This window comes from Cricetulus griseus, chromosome 4, assembly GCF_003668045.3.
Source record: "Cricetulus griseus strain 17A/GY chromosome 4, alternate assembly CriGri-PICRH-1.0, whole genome shotgun sequence".
NCBI classification, from domain to species: Eukaryota; Metazoa; Chordata; class Mammalia; order Rodentia; family Cricetidae; genus Cricetulus; species Cricetulus griseus.
In genome coordinates, this window is record NC_048597.1 from 177,669,176 (window position 1) to 177,685,554 (window position 16,379).

The window sequence follows — 16,379 nt, forward strand, 5'->3', positions numbered from 1 at the left end:
CTTATCTTAGTCACAATACTACTGGCCAATGACTAGGATTTATTTGCTAGCTCAGTCTTAATTAGCAACCATAACTACTAATCTATATATTTTTATAAGGACTTATTGAGGACGACGGTGGCATGCATCCTCTTCCCCTGGATCACATGGCAACTCTTTACTGCATTTCCCAGAATCATCCTTCTCTCCTAGCCCCACCTATCTTGCTTCCCTATTGACCAACAGTGCTTTATTTATCAACCAATAAGACAAACATATACACAGAAGGACTTCCCACATCACAGAACACCCATATAAATGGGTCTATAACATATAAACCATCAGATAGATACAGACCTTAGACACCTCAGCTTTCCCTAGGTGGTTCCATACCCAGGTAGTCTCTAAAAGAAGTAGTCCTCCAAGCCTGTGACTTGGTTTTCATGTCTCAATGAAGACTTCATGTGACACTGGAAGAGGCTTGTTGCTTCTATCCTAACAAGAGTTCTCAAAAACAAAAACAAAAACCAACTTCACAAAAAAATGAAAAATAATTTAAATAAAAAACAGAAACATAAATACTTTCAGATAGCATAAAATGTTTGATTAAAACCCATGGCTCATCAAAAAAACAAAAGAGAGCTCACAACCCTTTTTGCGGGCCCCTTACTCCTCTTTTTTGTGTGCTTATTTTTTGCTTGCTTTGTTTTGTTTTGTGGCAGGGTTTCTCTGTGTATCCCTATCTATCCTGGCACTCACTCTGTAGACCTGGCTGGCCTCAAACTCACAGAGATCCACCTGCCTCTGCCTCCCCAGTGCTGGGATTATAGGAGTGTGCCACCACTGCCCGGCTTATTCCTCCTTTTTAAGGACTTGCTGTGGGCCCTTGTATAATACATTGCCTTTAAAAATTCATCAAAAAGGGGGCTGGAGAGATGGGTCAGAGGTTAAGAGCACTGACTGCTCTTCCAGAGGTCCTGAGTTCAATTCCCAACAACCACATGGTGGCTCCCAACCATCTGTAATGAGATCGTGTGCCCTCTTCTGGTGTGCAGGTGTACATACAGGCAGAACACTGTACATAATAAATAAATAAATCTTTAAAAAATTCATCAAACAGAAAATGGTTTCAATTAGACTAATTATCCTCAGGACTCAGTATTACTGCTTATTGAGGATCAAAGATTTATAAATAACGTTAAAATGGGGAATGAAGTGTCTAAGGAAGTGTCATCCTGTCTGACCCCATTTGGTGTGCTAAGGTAGTTCTCAGTCCTCTGTCATCCTTCCCCCAACAGTCACATCTGCCTTGACAATGCATTTGACAATTTTATGGCCTTGGCCATGGTCCATATATATTAACCAAAATAATTGATAATGCTCTGCCAGGAGTGAACATTTCAAGATTATTCTGACCCTCATCTAACTTCGGTGTTACCATTCTTGCCCCTCTTCAGATCTTCTTCCTGCAGGCTGTGTTGCTTACAGGGACCTCCCCACATCTGGCACCCAACGTGAGGCTCCATCCTCAGAAAAGGTAAGAACATTTTCTTTAAATAGAAATTAGGGGTTCAGGAAACTCAGCTTCTCCCCCAAGTATTCACAACTGTGAGAGTGGAATTGGTATGGGTTCTTCTCAGTCCTTTGAGACAAAGAATTTTGTGCAGTTATTAAGTCATTAGTTAAGATCCAGAGGAACAAAATATTCACAGCAACAGTTAACACAGGAACTAATGTAAAGAGAGCCCATGAAAAGGGAGATAAAATTCCTGTCAATTATCTTTTTAAAAGGGAGAGAGAAAATTTTCTACCAGACACATCTTGTCCAGTCTTGGCAGGGTGGGCTGAAGGGAACTCAGCAGCCACTTGTGCTTCCCAGTTCCCAAGCAAGGCACGTTGTGGTTTTTGTCTTTAAAAACTCCATTTCTGAATCTCTGAGTTCAAGGTCAGCCTGGTCTAGAGAGCAAGTGCCAGGACAGCCCTGCTATAGTGAAAAACTCTGTCTCTCAACAAAATTAAAACCTCATAATCCCTGAACTTGAGCATCAAGAAACTTTTCAGACACACAAGCCTACTCTTGGACTGGCCGTCAATAAAAACTGACTTATAGCTTTTAATTGATTGACTTGATCAGTGTGGTTGTCAAAAACTATCGAGTGTGGATCACTACAGGCACACACCTCTAATCCCAACACTCAGGAGGCAGAGGCAGGCAGATCTCCGAGTTGAAGACAAACCTGTTTTACATAGCAAGTTTCATGCCAGCAAGGGCTACATAGAGACCCTGTCTCAAAAAGATGTTTTTGAATTAAAAATAAAAATACAATATATATATATATATATATATATATATTATATATATATATATAATTTTGGTTTTTTTTCAAGTCAGGGTTTCTTTGTGTAACAGATCTGACTGTCCTGAAGCTCTGCTTTGTAGACCAGACTGGCCTCAAACTCACAGAGATCTGCCTGTCTCTGCCTCCACAGTACTGGGATTAAAGATGTGTCCCATGACAGCCTGGCTCAATAAAAAAAAAAATTAAAGGAGGACAAGTTAGGAAATGTCAATGGTCACCAATCAAATGCACACCATATACCAGGCAAGTTACATAGTTCCAAATTATAGAAATGTGTAGAGGGCACAAAGTTCGTGTGCTTATGGGTAGCACCAGAGAAACCAGAATTGTTAACCACAAGGCTCTTTTCTTCAGCAGAAGAAATAACCTGGTGACCTTTTGCTATTCTATGAAGCCAGTCCTTACCCAGAATTCCTCAGATTACCGAGCATCGATTTTCAGTCTGTAGGACCCATCCTTATGCTTATCACACACCTTGCTCCCTAGGCCCTTATCCCAAGTATTACTTCTCAGTCAACAGAGCCCATTCTTGTGGAAAAGGTCAGAGGTGCTCCACAAAAGATGCTTTGTTAAGGGAGTTTCAATATAGTCATGTCTTAAGCTGTGTTTCGATAATTAACAAGAGGAAAATTTCCCCAAGGTTTTACTGTTTAAATACACACACACAAAAATAAAGAAATAACAGTTTGGTGTCAGACTCCAGAAGTTTGAACTAGCCCAGCTATGTTGAACCAAGGCCCTCTGCAGAGCATTTCACTGCCACTGTGACCCTTCAGGGACCCCTACAAAAATGAAGCTATTTGTACAATCATGGTGGTAAAAAACTGAAATTCCTACCATGGTAATCTCTGATTGATGGGTCTTTTAGAAAAATGTGCCATTATTTTTTAGGTATGAGTATTACACTTACATACTCTGTGATAAAGCACCATGACCGAGGCAACTTATAGAAGAAAATTTATTTGGGCTTATGGTTCCAGAGGAATCAGAGTCCATCATGGCGGGTGACTGATGAAGCAAGGCAGCAGGCATGGCGGCAGGCATGAACAGGAAGAGGTCACATCCAGAACCTGACCAGGAAGTAGAGCACTAACTTGGAACAGCATACAGCTTTGAAACCTCAAATCCCACCATGATGTGCTTCCTCCAGCAAGGTCACACCTCCTAAACCCACCCAAAGAGTGACACAACTGTAGATCAGGGATTCAAATGCCCAAGTCTGTAGGTAAATCTCACTAAAATCAGCACACTGTGTAAGGAAGGCTCTCAAATGCCAAATTATATGTGTTGTAGAATGGAGGAACACCAAGTGTGTGTTACAACCTGAAACAGCCCATGGAAGCATCTGAAGACGATGAAAAAGAAAAACAATGCCAGCCTCAGGCTTGCATATATTAATGTATGCATGCATAAATTAATGTAAAGCCATCCCAACCAATACTTCCTGAGCACAGAGCCCTGGAGAAGGGTTAGGCTAGCTGCACACAGATGACATGCAACACAGTCCCATCCTCCTAAAGTAAGGAAATGGGCAAAGAAAAGAAATTAAAAATCAGGAGCTGGCAGGTAGCTCCGTTTTAGTAAAGCTGCCTACCTCCAAGCCTGACAACCTGGGTTCAAATCCCAGAACCCATGTGATGTAAGGAGAGAACTAACTCCCTCCATGTACCTACTATTGCATGTCTACCCACTCAAATATAACCACACGCTCATACATAAATATAAAAAGGAAAAAACAAATTACAAAGTGTACAGCAGAATGCATTGGCTCATAAGTTCACACAGTGGTTAAGCACAGGATTCATAGAGGACAATGAGTAGTGAAATGGCAAAAATTAAAAATAGAAGCTGTGTGTGTGTGTGTACACTTTATGGAGTGTTGAGATCGGAGGAAGATGTCGAGTGTTAACTGCTCTTATTATTCTTCAACTTCTTTTTGAGACAGGGTCTCTCCCAGAATCCAAAAACAGGTCTACCAGATTCTCCTCTTTCTATGCCCACCACTCCTACAGCACTAGGGTTAGAGCAGTAAAGTACGTCCGTGATCTGCTTTTAGGTGGCTGTTGGATCCAAATTCTAGTCCTCATGATTCTGCAGCAAAAGCGCTCACACACTGAGCCCCCTCTTCACCGCTCGACCCCTTCTTTTGAGGCATAAGTGTCACCATGTAGTTCTTGCTAGACCTGAACTCACTACGTAGAAGAAGCTGGCTTCAAACTCATAGAAATCCATCTACCTCTTCCTCCCAGGTGCTGGGATTGAAGGCACGCGGTACGGTCCGACGACCGGTCGTGTGTTTGTTTTGAAGCAAGGTCTCACTCTAGCCCAAAAGAAACTGTCACTCACTCTGTAGCCCAGGATGGCCTCGAACTCACCGTCAACCTCCTACTTCACCCTGCTTAATGCTGGGATCACAGGCATGAGCCACTACTCCCGGTCCCCAAGCAAGATAAATATTATAGAAGAAAATATAGAATATGCTATAAAACTCAGCCGCTAAATCCAACCCCTCGCACTTTGGTTAAATACGTCGAGATTTTGAAGACCACCCCCAAACTGGATAGTGACTGGCCTTTACACTCGTGACTTGTTGTCCGAAGGGCTGGTGGGCCGGTCGGATCGCAAGGCATGCTGGGCTTCGTAGTCTTTTCCTGAGACCAATCCCAACGCCTCCTTCCGCGCAGCGCCTGGATGCGGATGGAGGGCGAGGCACATATCCAATCAGAGGGCTGTAACGTGGCAGCCACCCACAGCCCCGCCCGCGGCGGCGCCTACCACTGGGCTTTGCGGCGCAGGGGGAACATGGGGCGGTCAGCGCGCTGCGAGGCCTCCGCAGCCCCAGGTCTACCCCCGCGCCCGGTCGGCAACTAGCGCACACCGTGTGTTCACACCCTCTTCCGGTCCGGGCTCCCGCGACCGCTTCTCCTTGCTTTCGGTGGATGCTGCGCATCTCGGGGCGCAATATGAAGGTGCTTTTCGCCGCCGCCCTCATCGTGGGCTCCGTCGTCTTCCTTTTGCTGCCGGGACCCTCCGTGGCCAACGATAAGAAGAAGGGACCCAAAGTCACAGTCAAGGTCTGGGCTCTCTTCACCCGGCGAGGCCTGCCTTCCGCCGCCTGTGGTCCGGCCCCGGACCGAGCGGGTCTGGCTCAGTAGTTCCGACCTGATCGTCCTTGTCCTGGTTCAGCCCATGCTTGGGCTCGTTTATGACCTCTTGGAACCAGGCTCGCCCTACCCAGCCCCCGCTCCCCCAGCCCCCGCCCTGACCCAGGATGCTCAGCTGAGGCTACCCTATGGCCACTTCCAGTTTACTGTGCTTTTTTATCAGTTTCTATAATCTGGAGTCATTGTAAGAGCACAGATTGCTACTCTGTATTCAGAGAAGGTAATTTTTCTTAAGAATGTTACATTATTTACTTACTGAGGAGAGGGACTCATATGCCACAGTGCAACTGTAAAGGTCAGAAGACAACTTGAAGGAGTCGATTCTTTTGTTTCCATCATACAGGTCTCAGGACTTCAGAGTTGATGGCAACCACGTTTACCTACCAAACCATCTGGCCTTTTTGTAATCATTTCTTTTGGGGGTGGGGAGTGATTAATGCAGCAAGCCAAGTGTTGTGTATTATCTGTAATCCCAGACACTTGGGAGGATTACAATTATCAAGACCCTGTCTCAGAATATTAATTGCTGTGGTTGTTAGCTCAGTGGGCAAGCCCATTTTGTCAGTCCCTCGTATTGAGTTGGGGAAGTCTAGAGTTTTCATTAGTGTACAGATGATTGTGAGCCACCATCTGGATGCTGGGAACGGAAGCTGTGTCCTGGAAAAGCAGCAGATGCTCTTAACAGCTGAGCCATTTGTCCAGCTTATACATTTCATTTGTATAGAAGTTTTGCATCTGCCAAAATCAGACTCAGCCACAGCTTTAGGGCTCTCTCTCTCTCTCTCTCTCTCTCTCTCTCTCTCTCTCTCTCTCTCTCGGGTAATTTCTTGGGCCCTTTCTAATCTAACAAGAGCCCTTTAAAAGGCTAAGCTTGAATTGTTCCTTTTCCTTAGGTATTCTTTGATCTTCACATTGGAGATGAGCCTGTAGGCAGAGTGACCTTTGGACTCTTTGGAAAGACTGTTCCAAAAACAGTGGATAATTTTGTAGCCTTAGCTACTGGAGAGGTAAGTGTCTGGTACAAAAGTGGGCAATTCTGCATACTAGGAATGGAAGCAGGTGGGACTACAGAGTGTGGCCTATCTGCAGCAGTAGCTTACACTGAGTTCACTAGCTGGCTTCCCTGAGGACCAAATATTTTTGCATATTAAAAACAAAGGGAGCTCGTCGTTGGTGGCGCACAACTTTAATCCCAGAACTGGGGTTGGGGGGGGGGCAGAGCTGTGTGGTAGTGGCACATGTCTTTAATCCCAGCACTCCAGAGACAGAGGCAGGCAGATCTCTGTGAATTCGAGGCCAGCCTGGTCTGCAGAGCTAGTTCCAGGACAGGCTCCAAAGCTACACAGAGAAACCCTGTCTTGAAGGGGAAAAAAAGAATAAAGAGGTCCAGTTTGTTACTTTTGGAGAATGCCCTGGTACTGCTGAATTACTCAGTCTCAGTTGTCTGAACTTTGGCACTTCCCTGCTGCTTCATAAACTATTCATAACACACACATACACACACGCATACACACACAAATCCAAAGAGATAAAACAGGTAGTTTCACAGTTATGGAAGCTGTGTTAAATGGTTAGGTGACTACTGAGGTGTTGATGTGGTTTCATAATGGAGAGAACATAGACAAACTTGGCATTATTTAGCTATGTTTGAAGACTAATCTTTAACATCTGATTTTATTTGAATGTTCTTAGACCACATGATGTGACTGTTATCAGAATAAAATAAGAGTTATCGGGGCTGGAAAGATGGCTCAGAGGTTAAGAGCACTGGCTGTTCTTCCATAGGTCCTGAATTCAATTCCCAGCAACCACATGGTGGCTCACAACCATCTGTAATGAGATCTGGTGCCCTCTTCTGTTGTGCAGATGTACATGGAAGTAGAATGTTGTGTACTAAAATAAAATCTTAAAAAAAAAAAAGAGAGAGAGAGAGAGTTATCAAATTTTCAAAAAAGGTCCAAGGGACTTGATTTTAAGGAAATGTATATTCTATTTAATGAAATTTGTATTTTAACATCTTTGCCCATTTTGTTTTGTTTTTCCTGAGAGAGTCTCATGTGTAGCCCCTAGCTGACCTTGAATCTGATATGTAGCCAGGAGTAATTTTGAGCTTCTGAAACTCCTTAGTGCTGGGATCACAGGCATGCACACCATGCTCAGTTTATACAATGCCCAGGGTAGAACCCAGGAGGTTGTTCTTGCTAGGACCAACACTCTGCCAACTGAGGCATATCTCCAGACCTTGCATTTGTTCTTAGGACAGAAGAACAGAGAAGGAAAAGGCATCACATGACCTTGGGTTACATCCTTCAGGAATCACATACAGGCCAAGGCTAGGGATCTGGTCTTTTCCAGAGGTGTATGCTCTCTGACCTGCAGTAGCCAGTCACTTGGTACATTAACTGCCGAATCTGTCAGAAAGAGCTGTAGTTGAGTTTCTACAGGGCCCCTTTGACACCCTCTTGCTGCCTCATGCTGCCTCCTCATCTTCTCATCCCTTTTTCCAGAAAGGATTTGGCTACAAAAACAGCAAGTTCCATCGTGTCATCAAGGACTTCATGATCCAAGGTGGAGACTTCACCAGAGGAGATGGCACAGGAGGTAACTTCAGACCCTCTGAGCAGGAGTCTTGACATCATAGTGTCCAAGGTGGGGTAGTCAGGGTGCCTCAGTTAGATATGGCTCTTTTTGCCCACTCTAGAAGCCAGCCTCTCTTGTGTTGAGATGTACCCTTCTTTGAAAAGGGAACCCAGTGCAAAGAACGGGGCAGTGGGGGTCAGGTAGGCTTGTGCTCTCCTCCGGGTACCCACAATTGATACAAGTCTATAGCTTGTACCACACGCTGTTGCCTGTATTACATATACATACATAAATAGATGAAAAGGCCTGATGACCTGAGTTCTATTTCCTGGGTCTCAAACATTGGAAGAAGAGAACTGACTTTTGCAGGTGTCCTCTGACTACAATGACTACATGAACTGTGGCATGAGCATGTGCACCCTAAGCACAGAGCACAAACTAAAAATAAATAAAAGTGAAGAACTCCAGTGTAGTGGTGTATTCCTAGAACCCCCACACTTAGGAGGTTCCAGGATGACTTCAAGGCAAGCCCAGTCAACATGAGAACTTGTCTAAAAATCAAACACCATTGGCAGCTCTTGCCGGGGACCTGGGTTTGATTCCTACCTGGTGACTCACAACTGTTTATAATGCCAGTTCCAGGGAATCTGACAGCCTCTTCTGGTCTTCTCAGGCACATGTGTGGTACAAAGACCTATATGTAGGCAAAACACCCATACACTTAAAACTTTAAAAAAAAAAAAAAAAAAAAAAAAAGACAAGAAAGAAAAGGCCAGGTGTGACAGAATGACATTAACCCCAACACTTAGGAGGCGGATCTCTGAGTTCCAGGACAGCCAGGGCTATACAGAAAAATCTTTGTCTTGGGGAAAACAAAAACAAACAGACAATTGATGGGCTTGAAGCTTAGCCATTTGCAAGGCAGCTGGATGGAAGTTCTGTGATAGAAGATTAAATGCCAGTTATGATTACCATTATAAAGATTAAAATATAAATGTCTTCAAAATTTTTATTTCTTGTGACTTGAGCTCCTTGTGTCTTGAGGAAGTGAATGAAACTAAGGATATAAATTAATTGTTTTTTGTTTGAGGAGCAATTGAAATCCCATGGTTGACTAAGAGTTCCAAGGAGGTTTTGGATAGGAAGCCTTAGCAGTGTATAGCCAGGAATTATTGCAGGAAGCAGGCCACCTCACTCCCATCTAATTTTGGTTCTCTGTCTCCCCAGCTGCTGCATAGTCAACCACATCTCCTTTGTCAGTCTCAGGCCAGGGCAGGTCCTAACCTGGGGCACCTTGAGGAGCTGTGGGATGAGCACAGGTGTGCTGAGAACAAGGGTTTGCATGCAAGTGAAGTGAATGGCATTAAGAGACAAAAGGTGACTCTTTGTCTTGGCTGGCCTGAAACTCAGAGATCTGCCTCCTAAGTGCCAGGGTTAATGTCATTCTGTCACACCTGGCCTTTTCTATGCATATTTATGGGGTTGGCTAGCGCATGTCATTTCATGCATGTTAAAGTCAGAACAACTTATAGGAGTTGGTTTCCCCACTTCTACCCTGTCAGTTCCATGCCTGGCAGTAAGTTCTCCTATGTGCCAAGCCATCCGCCCAGCCTGAGAAGATGGGGAAACCAACTTTACAACCAGGATCTTGGAAATGGTGTGGAGCTCTGTGCTTACTGTCATGGGCCTGGACCCATACCCCACACAGACAGATATGACACACATTCATAGGCATTTTTTATTGTATGTTCCTTGCTTGGTAAGAGGTTCTTGGCTCTTAAGAAACCAAAAAACAGTCCTACATCCTATTTTCCTGAAGGATTCCACACTCCCAGCATCCTGCATAGCACCAAGGCATCTCTTTTCCAAAGTCCCTCTCTATAGGCCTCAGGACACAGCTAAGGATAGTTGATAATATGTACCTTGATAGTCATAAAACTACTCTCATAGTAATTCATCCAAGTCAGCCTGGCCTCATACCCCAGGTGGTCTTGATTCCGATGGCTTGGGTAGAAGATAAGAACGCTCTTTTTATGTCCTTTGCCAGTCAAGCCTAGCCTGACAGGATAGTCTGAGCCCTATAGATCTCACCCAAGCACCTGCATGTTTTGGTTCAACTCCCTGACCTACTGATTCTCTTCCCAGGAAAGAGCATTTATGGTGAGCGCTTCCCAGATGAGAACTTCAAGCTGAAGCACTATGGGCCTGGATGGGTGAGCATGGCCAATGCAGGCAAAGACACCAATGGCTCCCAATTCTTCATAACTACAGTCAAGACATCTTGGCTAGATGGCAAACATGTGGTTTTTGGCAAAGTTCTAGAGGGCATGGTAAGTTTAAAAGTGAGGACTAAACCTTGACAGTCCTTCCCAAGGATCTCCCTAGAATAGGCAAATGTTTCGAGTAGGAAATCTCCCTAGGGGCACCTAAGCCACAGGCACAGATTAGCATTGACTCCTCCTAACCTGGTATAGGAGTGGGAAGTGTCAAGAACAAACAGCCTGACTGAGTGAGTTCCTTGCAGATGCCTATGATCTTAGCCGTTGGGGAGGCTGAGGCAAGAGGATTACTTGGACTCAGAAGTCCAAGGCCAGGCTAGACAACATGAGACCACATTTCAGGGTGCCCATGTGTCTGCTTAACCTAGCATGCATAAAGCATTGTGTTCAGTCCCCAACACACTCAGGAAAAAAGGAGAAAAAAAAAAAAAGAATACATGATACCCAGACTACATTCCATGCTCCCAAGGTTCTAAGTCCTTTCAGACAGCCTGTCCAAAAGACCTTATTGAGTTTATCCAGCTTTGAGGTCCTCTGTTCCATGACTAACTCAATCACAGGTGTCAGACACCCACACCTGAGCGGTATTGGGTCAGCCAAGCATCTGTGCTCTGCATTCACCCTGGCTTTTGGGTCCATGGGTTTCTGTGTTCATCCCATGTGGGTCTCAACCCTCCTCAGCCACTCACTTGGGCTGTCTCCCAGTAGTGTGCCTCTTGACGTCCACCCCACCCACCCCTCCTTTCCTGCCTTTCTTTTCTAGGATGTAGTGAGGAAGGTGGAGAGCACTAAGACAGACAGTCGGGACAAGCCCCTGAAGGATGTGATCATTGCAGACTGTGGCAAGATCGAAGTGGAGAAGCCCTTTGCCATTGCCAAGGAGTAGAGAATCTCAGCGACCTCACCCCTCCAAGTGGCTGTATGTGCAGATCCTGTTACTACCCTCACAGAGGTGAAGATAGCCAGGCACATGATTCCGTGCCACTCAGCCCCAGTGCTTCCACCTGAGGGGGTGGACCCACACCCCCTCACATTCCACAGGCCTGATTTTTATATCAAACTCCTATCAATGCTGATCAATAAAAAAAGTGGGTTTTCTTTTTTTATAACTTAGGTGTGGACTGAGTTTGAGGGTGTATATAGCACCTGCCCTGAGTGTGCATCCCAGCTTGTCTAGGACTCTTACGCATGCCCCCTTCCTTGGGCTCCTGCCTACACCTGTGCCTAGGTGGTACCCATTAGTCATCAGGCAGAGGCTAACCAGCCACTGTGCCTCACCATAGCTTCTGCCACCTGCCAGGCTGGCCTACAAAATACACCTGGATCTTCTCAGCCTACGACTGAAATTACTTTATGCTTTTTTATCTTGACTTTGCCTTGGCCCCTGGGCTTTTAAGTCTTGAGTTCTACCAACTGCAGCTGTCAGTGCAAGCCAAGATCACAGCCTTGAGTGGGGTTAGGCACAACTGAGCCTCAGCTAGCTAGACCCTGAGGCTAGTCCAAGGGAAGACCCAGTTTCATATATGGAACTCCTAGGCCTGAGGCACATAACTGTCCTGACAGGTGACCCCAAGCCTGGGCTAGTCAGGGCATTGGCGATGAAGCAGGATGACAGCTAGCCTTTTGCTGGGCTAGTGCTGAAGCCATAGAGGCCCTGGAGTACACCGTCCACCACCACTTCTGGGAGAGGTTCTGTAGGAGAGAGAGTGAAGGAGAGGAAGCTAGCATAAGCTAGACCTGGCCGTGGGCTGGAAGCACTGAGCTGCCCACAGGCTCAGCTATCTACCCAAAGGGAGGAGCCCAAATTCTGTTGATAGTAACTGGGGGGAGCAGAGACCAGGTTGCACAAGTTTCTATGAAGTAAATTACAAAGCAGGTTACAGGAGCCACAGTGTGGCCTCAAAGGACAGCAGGAGGAACGTGCTGGTGTGAACTTAGAGGCATGTCTCACTCACCTGGGGAAGGGGTGTAAACGTAGGGGTCCATACAGAAGCCAATGACCGGCCGGTGGTGCAGTTGTGAGCTGTGAGGAGGAAAGGAGTAGTGAACCATGAGTGGAGATGTGGCAGAGCAAAAACTAAGAACCAAGATCAACAAGGACCCACAAAGGAAAGAACTAGAAAACAGGTTGCTGGCTCCCTCCTAGCATGTAGCCACCAGGGGGCAGCAGGCACTTAGGGCAGGACTTGGACTTGCCTGGTCTCACTAGGCAGGAATTCCCTCAGGGTGCTGAAAAGAAGAGAAACACTGTGAGCTGCTTGAGGATACCCAGGGGAGGTGGGGAAGGAGTGGAGACAGAATAGCCCAGGGGACTGTTGCTTCTATTTTGTAACAAGCCCAGTTCCGGGGCTGGAGGCGGCTGGGGTAATCAAAGCTGTCCAAAACCTAGCCCTCCACCAGGGTCAAGAAAGTTGGTGAGGGAGGCCATGAATCAGAGAACCAGGCCAGGGTTGCGCTTGAAAATGGAGAGAGTTTGTCCTTCAGGACCCTTATGAACTGCTTGCTGCTAAGAGCCCTTGCCACACCCCAGCAGGGGCTATCCTTGCCTCCAGCTGCTGGCCTTGGAGTCTGTGGGGAAGTGGCGAAGTCTGAGGAACTCCAGTAACTCCTTGGGCACCTCCTGATTCAGGTACAGGATGCCCTAGAGAGGAAGACAGGAAGCCTGTAATTAGATACAGCTACTAATACACAACCAGTGGCAAACAAATTTGAGTACCTTTGTTCCAAAATAACACAGAATCTTATCCTAGGGGTGAAGAATCTATCTGTTGGGTTATTCAAAACTTTCAATAATCCAGATAGAAAAGTTTGTACTCACCATTGTTCGGGAAAATGGAACTAGGGGTGATGAATAACAATCTCAAGTTGTGGGCCCCATACCCCCTCATCTTCATCTGGATCACCCCTGGTCCCTGAGGGTAGGGACAGCCAAGTGTCCTGTGCACACCTGGATATAGGTCTCCAAGCCCTGCCGGCGCTGTTCCAATCCTCTGGTCCTCCAGTTGGGCAGGCGTTTTGAGGGAAAGTCAGGCACTTTGTATCGTTTCTTGATCTGTCATCAGTCACCGAGGTGAGATCCCATCAAAGCCCTCAAGCCCATTCCACCTAGCTGAGGCCTCTCTCCAGTCCTCCCTCTATGCCTTTAAGCTCTAACCTGGGACTGCTGGTGAGAGGTGGTTGGGACAGAAGTAACTTGCCTGAGAGTGGAAAGAACGCTCTTGGACAAGATCAGTCTGAACTGGGATTTAACTTTCCTCCCCGCGAGGGGCCCTGCAACCCTTTGAGGAGTTGCCTGTGATCTGCACCCTCCCAGGGTTGGGACAGAAATGAGGGTGGCCAACCAGAAGCTGGCACCAGAGCCCTTTCGCCTGCTACCCAGGGGACTGGCCGGGAGCCAGCAGGGTGGGTAGTCCGCGCCGGCTCACCCGCTTGTGTAAAGCGTGGAACTCGCTGTAGCGCCTCGGAACGGTGTGTCTGCGTCCGCTGTACAGCACCTCCACCTGGAATACCTAGCGGGCGGAGGAGTGCGGGCAGCGGGTCCAAATGATGCAGCAGGACCCGCGCCGCGAGATGCGCCCACTTTCTGGTGTTCGAAAGGCACAAAGACGACTTGGCGTGCGGCCGCTCAAGGAAACCCCTCGCGCAGCCCACAAACACCTGAAAGAAAAGGCTGACGGGCCCGCCCCTCTGCTCCACTCGATCCCTCTCGAGAGCCCAGATCTCCATCCGAGGGACTGGGAAGGCCAATAACCCCGAACCTTTGCGATGGACGTCCTAGCCCGGAATGCTGAGTCCCTTTTGCGTTCGTATAGGGGATTCAGCGGAACCCCACGCGCACCCTCCATCCATTGCTCACCATGTGGCCTTTCTCTGGACTCTGCCTGGGCTCTTCGGCCTCGGGCCCCACCGAGGGGATGTGAACTTCCAGCATCCGCGTCCTGACCCAGCCGCAGCCTCTCCTTGATCGCGCGCTAAGGCACCCGAACTCCCTAGAGCGGGCAGGCGGCCCAACGAGGCCACCCCGCCCTCGGGCTCCAGGCCCTGCCCCCGGCCGTAGGCCCCGCCCCGTTCTCTGGTCCTTCAGGCCTAGGCTCCACCCTCTGGTCCAGGACCCCGCCCTCGAGTCCCTGGCTAGCCCCACCCGAGGCGTTCCCTGCTGCGCTCAAGTCTTGAGGGGAAAAGATAATAACCTAGTGAGGTCGCTAGCGGTGCCAGGGGGAGGAACCCTCGGCAGAGTCACCCGTTTGTCAAACATTTCCCTAGCGTCTACTGCCTGCCAGGTACGCAGTAGAGCTAAGATTTCACTTGATCTTTGTTAAGTGCCCTGGATTCTGAAGTGGCAGATGAGGGCACAGACAGGGTTCAGGCTTGGGCGCCGCCCCAGGACACCCTTACTCTCAGGGAACCCGCCACCCCATCCTTCCCCTCTTTCAGGTGGTCCCTAGTAGCGCTACCTAGAGACTCCAACTGAGATAGTGCCTGGGTGAGGCTGGGATCCATTCTAGCCTGATGGACACCCACAGACCCTTCATTTATTTGTTCTTTTATCCATCCATCCATCCATCCATCCATCCATCCATCCATCCATCCATCCTACCTTACCATCCCTAACTTGCTTCAAGCTAGTGTGTGGGGGAGAGGCAGTTTAAAAACCCAGATTCACAGCGCTTGGGAGGCAGAGGCAGGCAGATCTCTGTGAGTTGGAGACCAGCCTGGTCTACAAGAGCTAGTTCCAGGACAGGCTCCAACGCCACAGAGAAACTCTGTCTTGAAAAAAAAAAAAAAAAAAAAAAAAAAAAAAAAAAAAAAAAAAAAAAAAAAAAAACTGGCTTCAGCCTGCTATTGGTGGTGCACACCTTTGATCCCAGCACTTAGGAGGCAGAGGCAGGTGGACTTCCATGCATTCAAGGCTAGCCTGGTCTACAGATTGAGTTCCAGGACTGATGCATAAAGAAACCCTATCTCAAAACCAAAACCAACCAACAAAACAAATAAAAACCAGGGTGATTTCAAGGCCAGCTTAGTCTAGAGAACTAATTCCAGGACAGAGAGGCCAAACTCTAACCAAACAAACACAAATCCTAATACATTCTAAGAAAGACCAACAGGGTAGATAAGAGCAGCCTGATGCCACCTCCATACCTCTCACGGGTCCCCTTTCTTATAACCTGCCCTTTACTATCCATCCATCACTGCCCACCCATCTCAGTAGAACAAGCCCCTAAGGAAGCCTCCAATTTTGTTTTTTGAGACAAAGTCAGCTGAGTTGCTTAAACAATTGTCTTAAACAATTCTCTTACCTCAGCCTCAAAATTACCAGGAACCACAGGCCCATCCCACCATGCCCGGCCTCACTCAGTTTTACACTTAACTGTCAACCTGTTTTGCTGATGTGCAAAAAGTCCACACAGTCCTGATACCCAGGCCCTGTGACTTTCAAAGCTGAGCCTGGGTTGGTTTTTTGTTTGTTTGTTTGTTTGTTTGTTTCTGATACAGGGTTTCTCTGTGTAGCCCTGGCTGTCCTAGAACCGGCTCTCTAGACCAAGCTGGTCTGCCTGCCTCTGCCTCCTGAGGGCTGGGATTAAAGGAGTGCATCACCACCCAGCTATAGTAGGATTTTAATACAAAACTCTCACCTCACTTAGTTCTAAGGGAGCTACAGCCATACAGGAGCACAATGGCAAGTATTCTGTTGTTAAACTGGGTTGTGAATGGTGGCTATTCTTAGTTGTCAACATGGCTACAGCGGGAATGAACTAAAAGCCCAAGCAACAGGACATACCTGTGAGGGATTTTTAGTTAATGTCCTATGTAAAGGACATTGAAGAAGGAAGCTTTTTCTATTTGCTTGCTTTTCCTCATTCTCAGGGACTCTGCTGCACAGGTGTTCCTTCACCAGCATTATAGCCGACTTTGGGATCCTGACATATACTAAAGACCAGCTGAAACATCCAGCATCATGGACTGAACAACTACTGGATTCTTGAACTTTGTTAGAAGACAGCCAGTGTTGTACT

The 16,379-nt window shown here is 47.2% G+C and overlaps 2 protein-coding genes across 2 annotated transcripts; one reads left to right on the forward strand and one right to left on the reverse strand.

Annotated features, from left to right (window-relative positions):
* The first annotated feature begins 5,216 nt into the window (after nt 1-5,216).
* Ppib (peptidylprolyl isomerase B) lies at nt 5,217-11,471 on the forward strand. The gene is made up of 5 exons (XM_027411306.2): nt 5,217-5,413; nt 6,397-6,510; nt 8,011-8,104; nt 10,229-10,413; nt 11,126-11,471. The coding sequence occupies exons 1-5, from the start codon at nt 5,279-5,281 to the stop codon at nt 11,246-11,248; spliced, it is 651 nt and encodes a 216-aa protein (XP_027267107.1). The 5' UTR covers nt 5,217-5,278; the 3' UTR covers nt 11,249-11,471.
* Nucleotides 11,472-11,946: 475 nt separating this feature from the next.
* Snx22 (sorting nexin 22) lies at nt 11,947-14,388 on the reverse strand. Its single transcript, XM_027411308.2, is given in 8 exon segments — nt 11,947-11,989; nt 11,991-12,054; nt 12,318-12,385; nt 12,559-12,591; nt 12,909-13,003; nt 13,310-13,414; nt 13,788-13,871; nt 14,219-14,388. Coding segments are annotated over 8 exon segments (567 nt in total). The 5' UTR covers nt 14,294-14,388.
* Between the last annotated feature and the right edge of the window lie 1,991 nt (nt 14,389-16,379).

Coding starts and splice junctions, on each gene's coding strand:
- Ppib (XM_027411306.2), top strand. CDS start 5,279: ATGCTGCGCATCTCGGGGCGCAATATGAAGGTGCTTTTCGCCGCCGCC. Junction 6,511..8,010: donor TAGCCTTAGCTACTGGAGAG/GTAAGTGTCTGG, acceptor CCCTTTTTCCAG/AAAGGATTTGGCTACAAAAA. Junction 8,105..10,228: donor CAGAGGAGATGGCACAGGAG/GTAACTTCAGAC, acceptor TTCTCTTCCCAG/GAAAGAGCATTTATGGTGAG.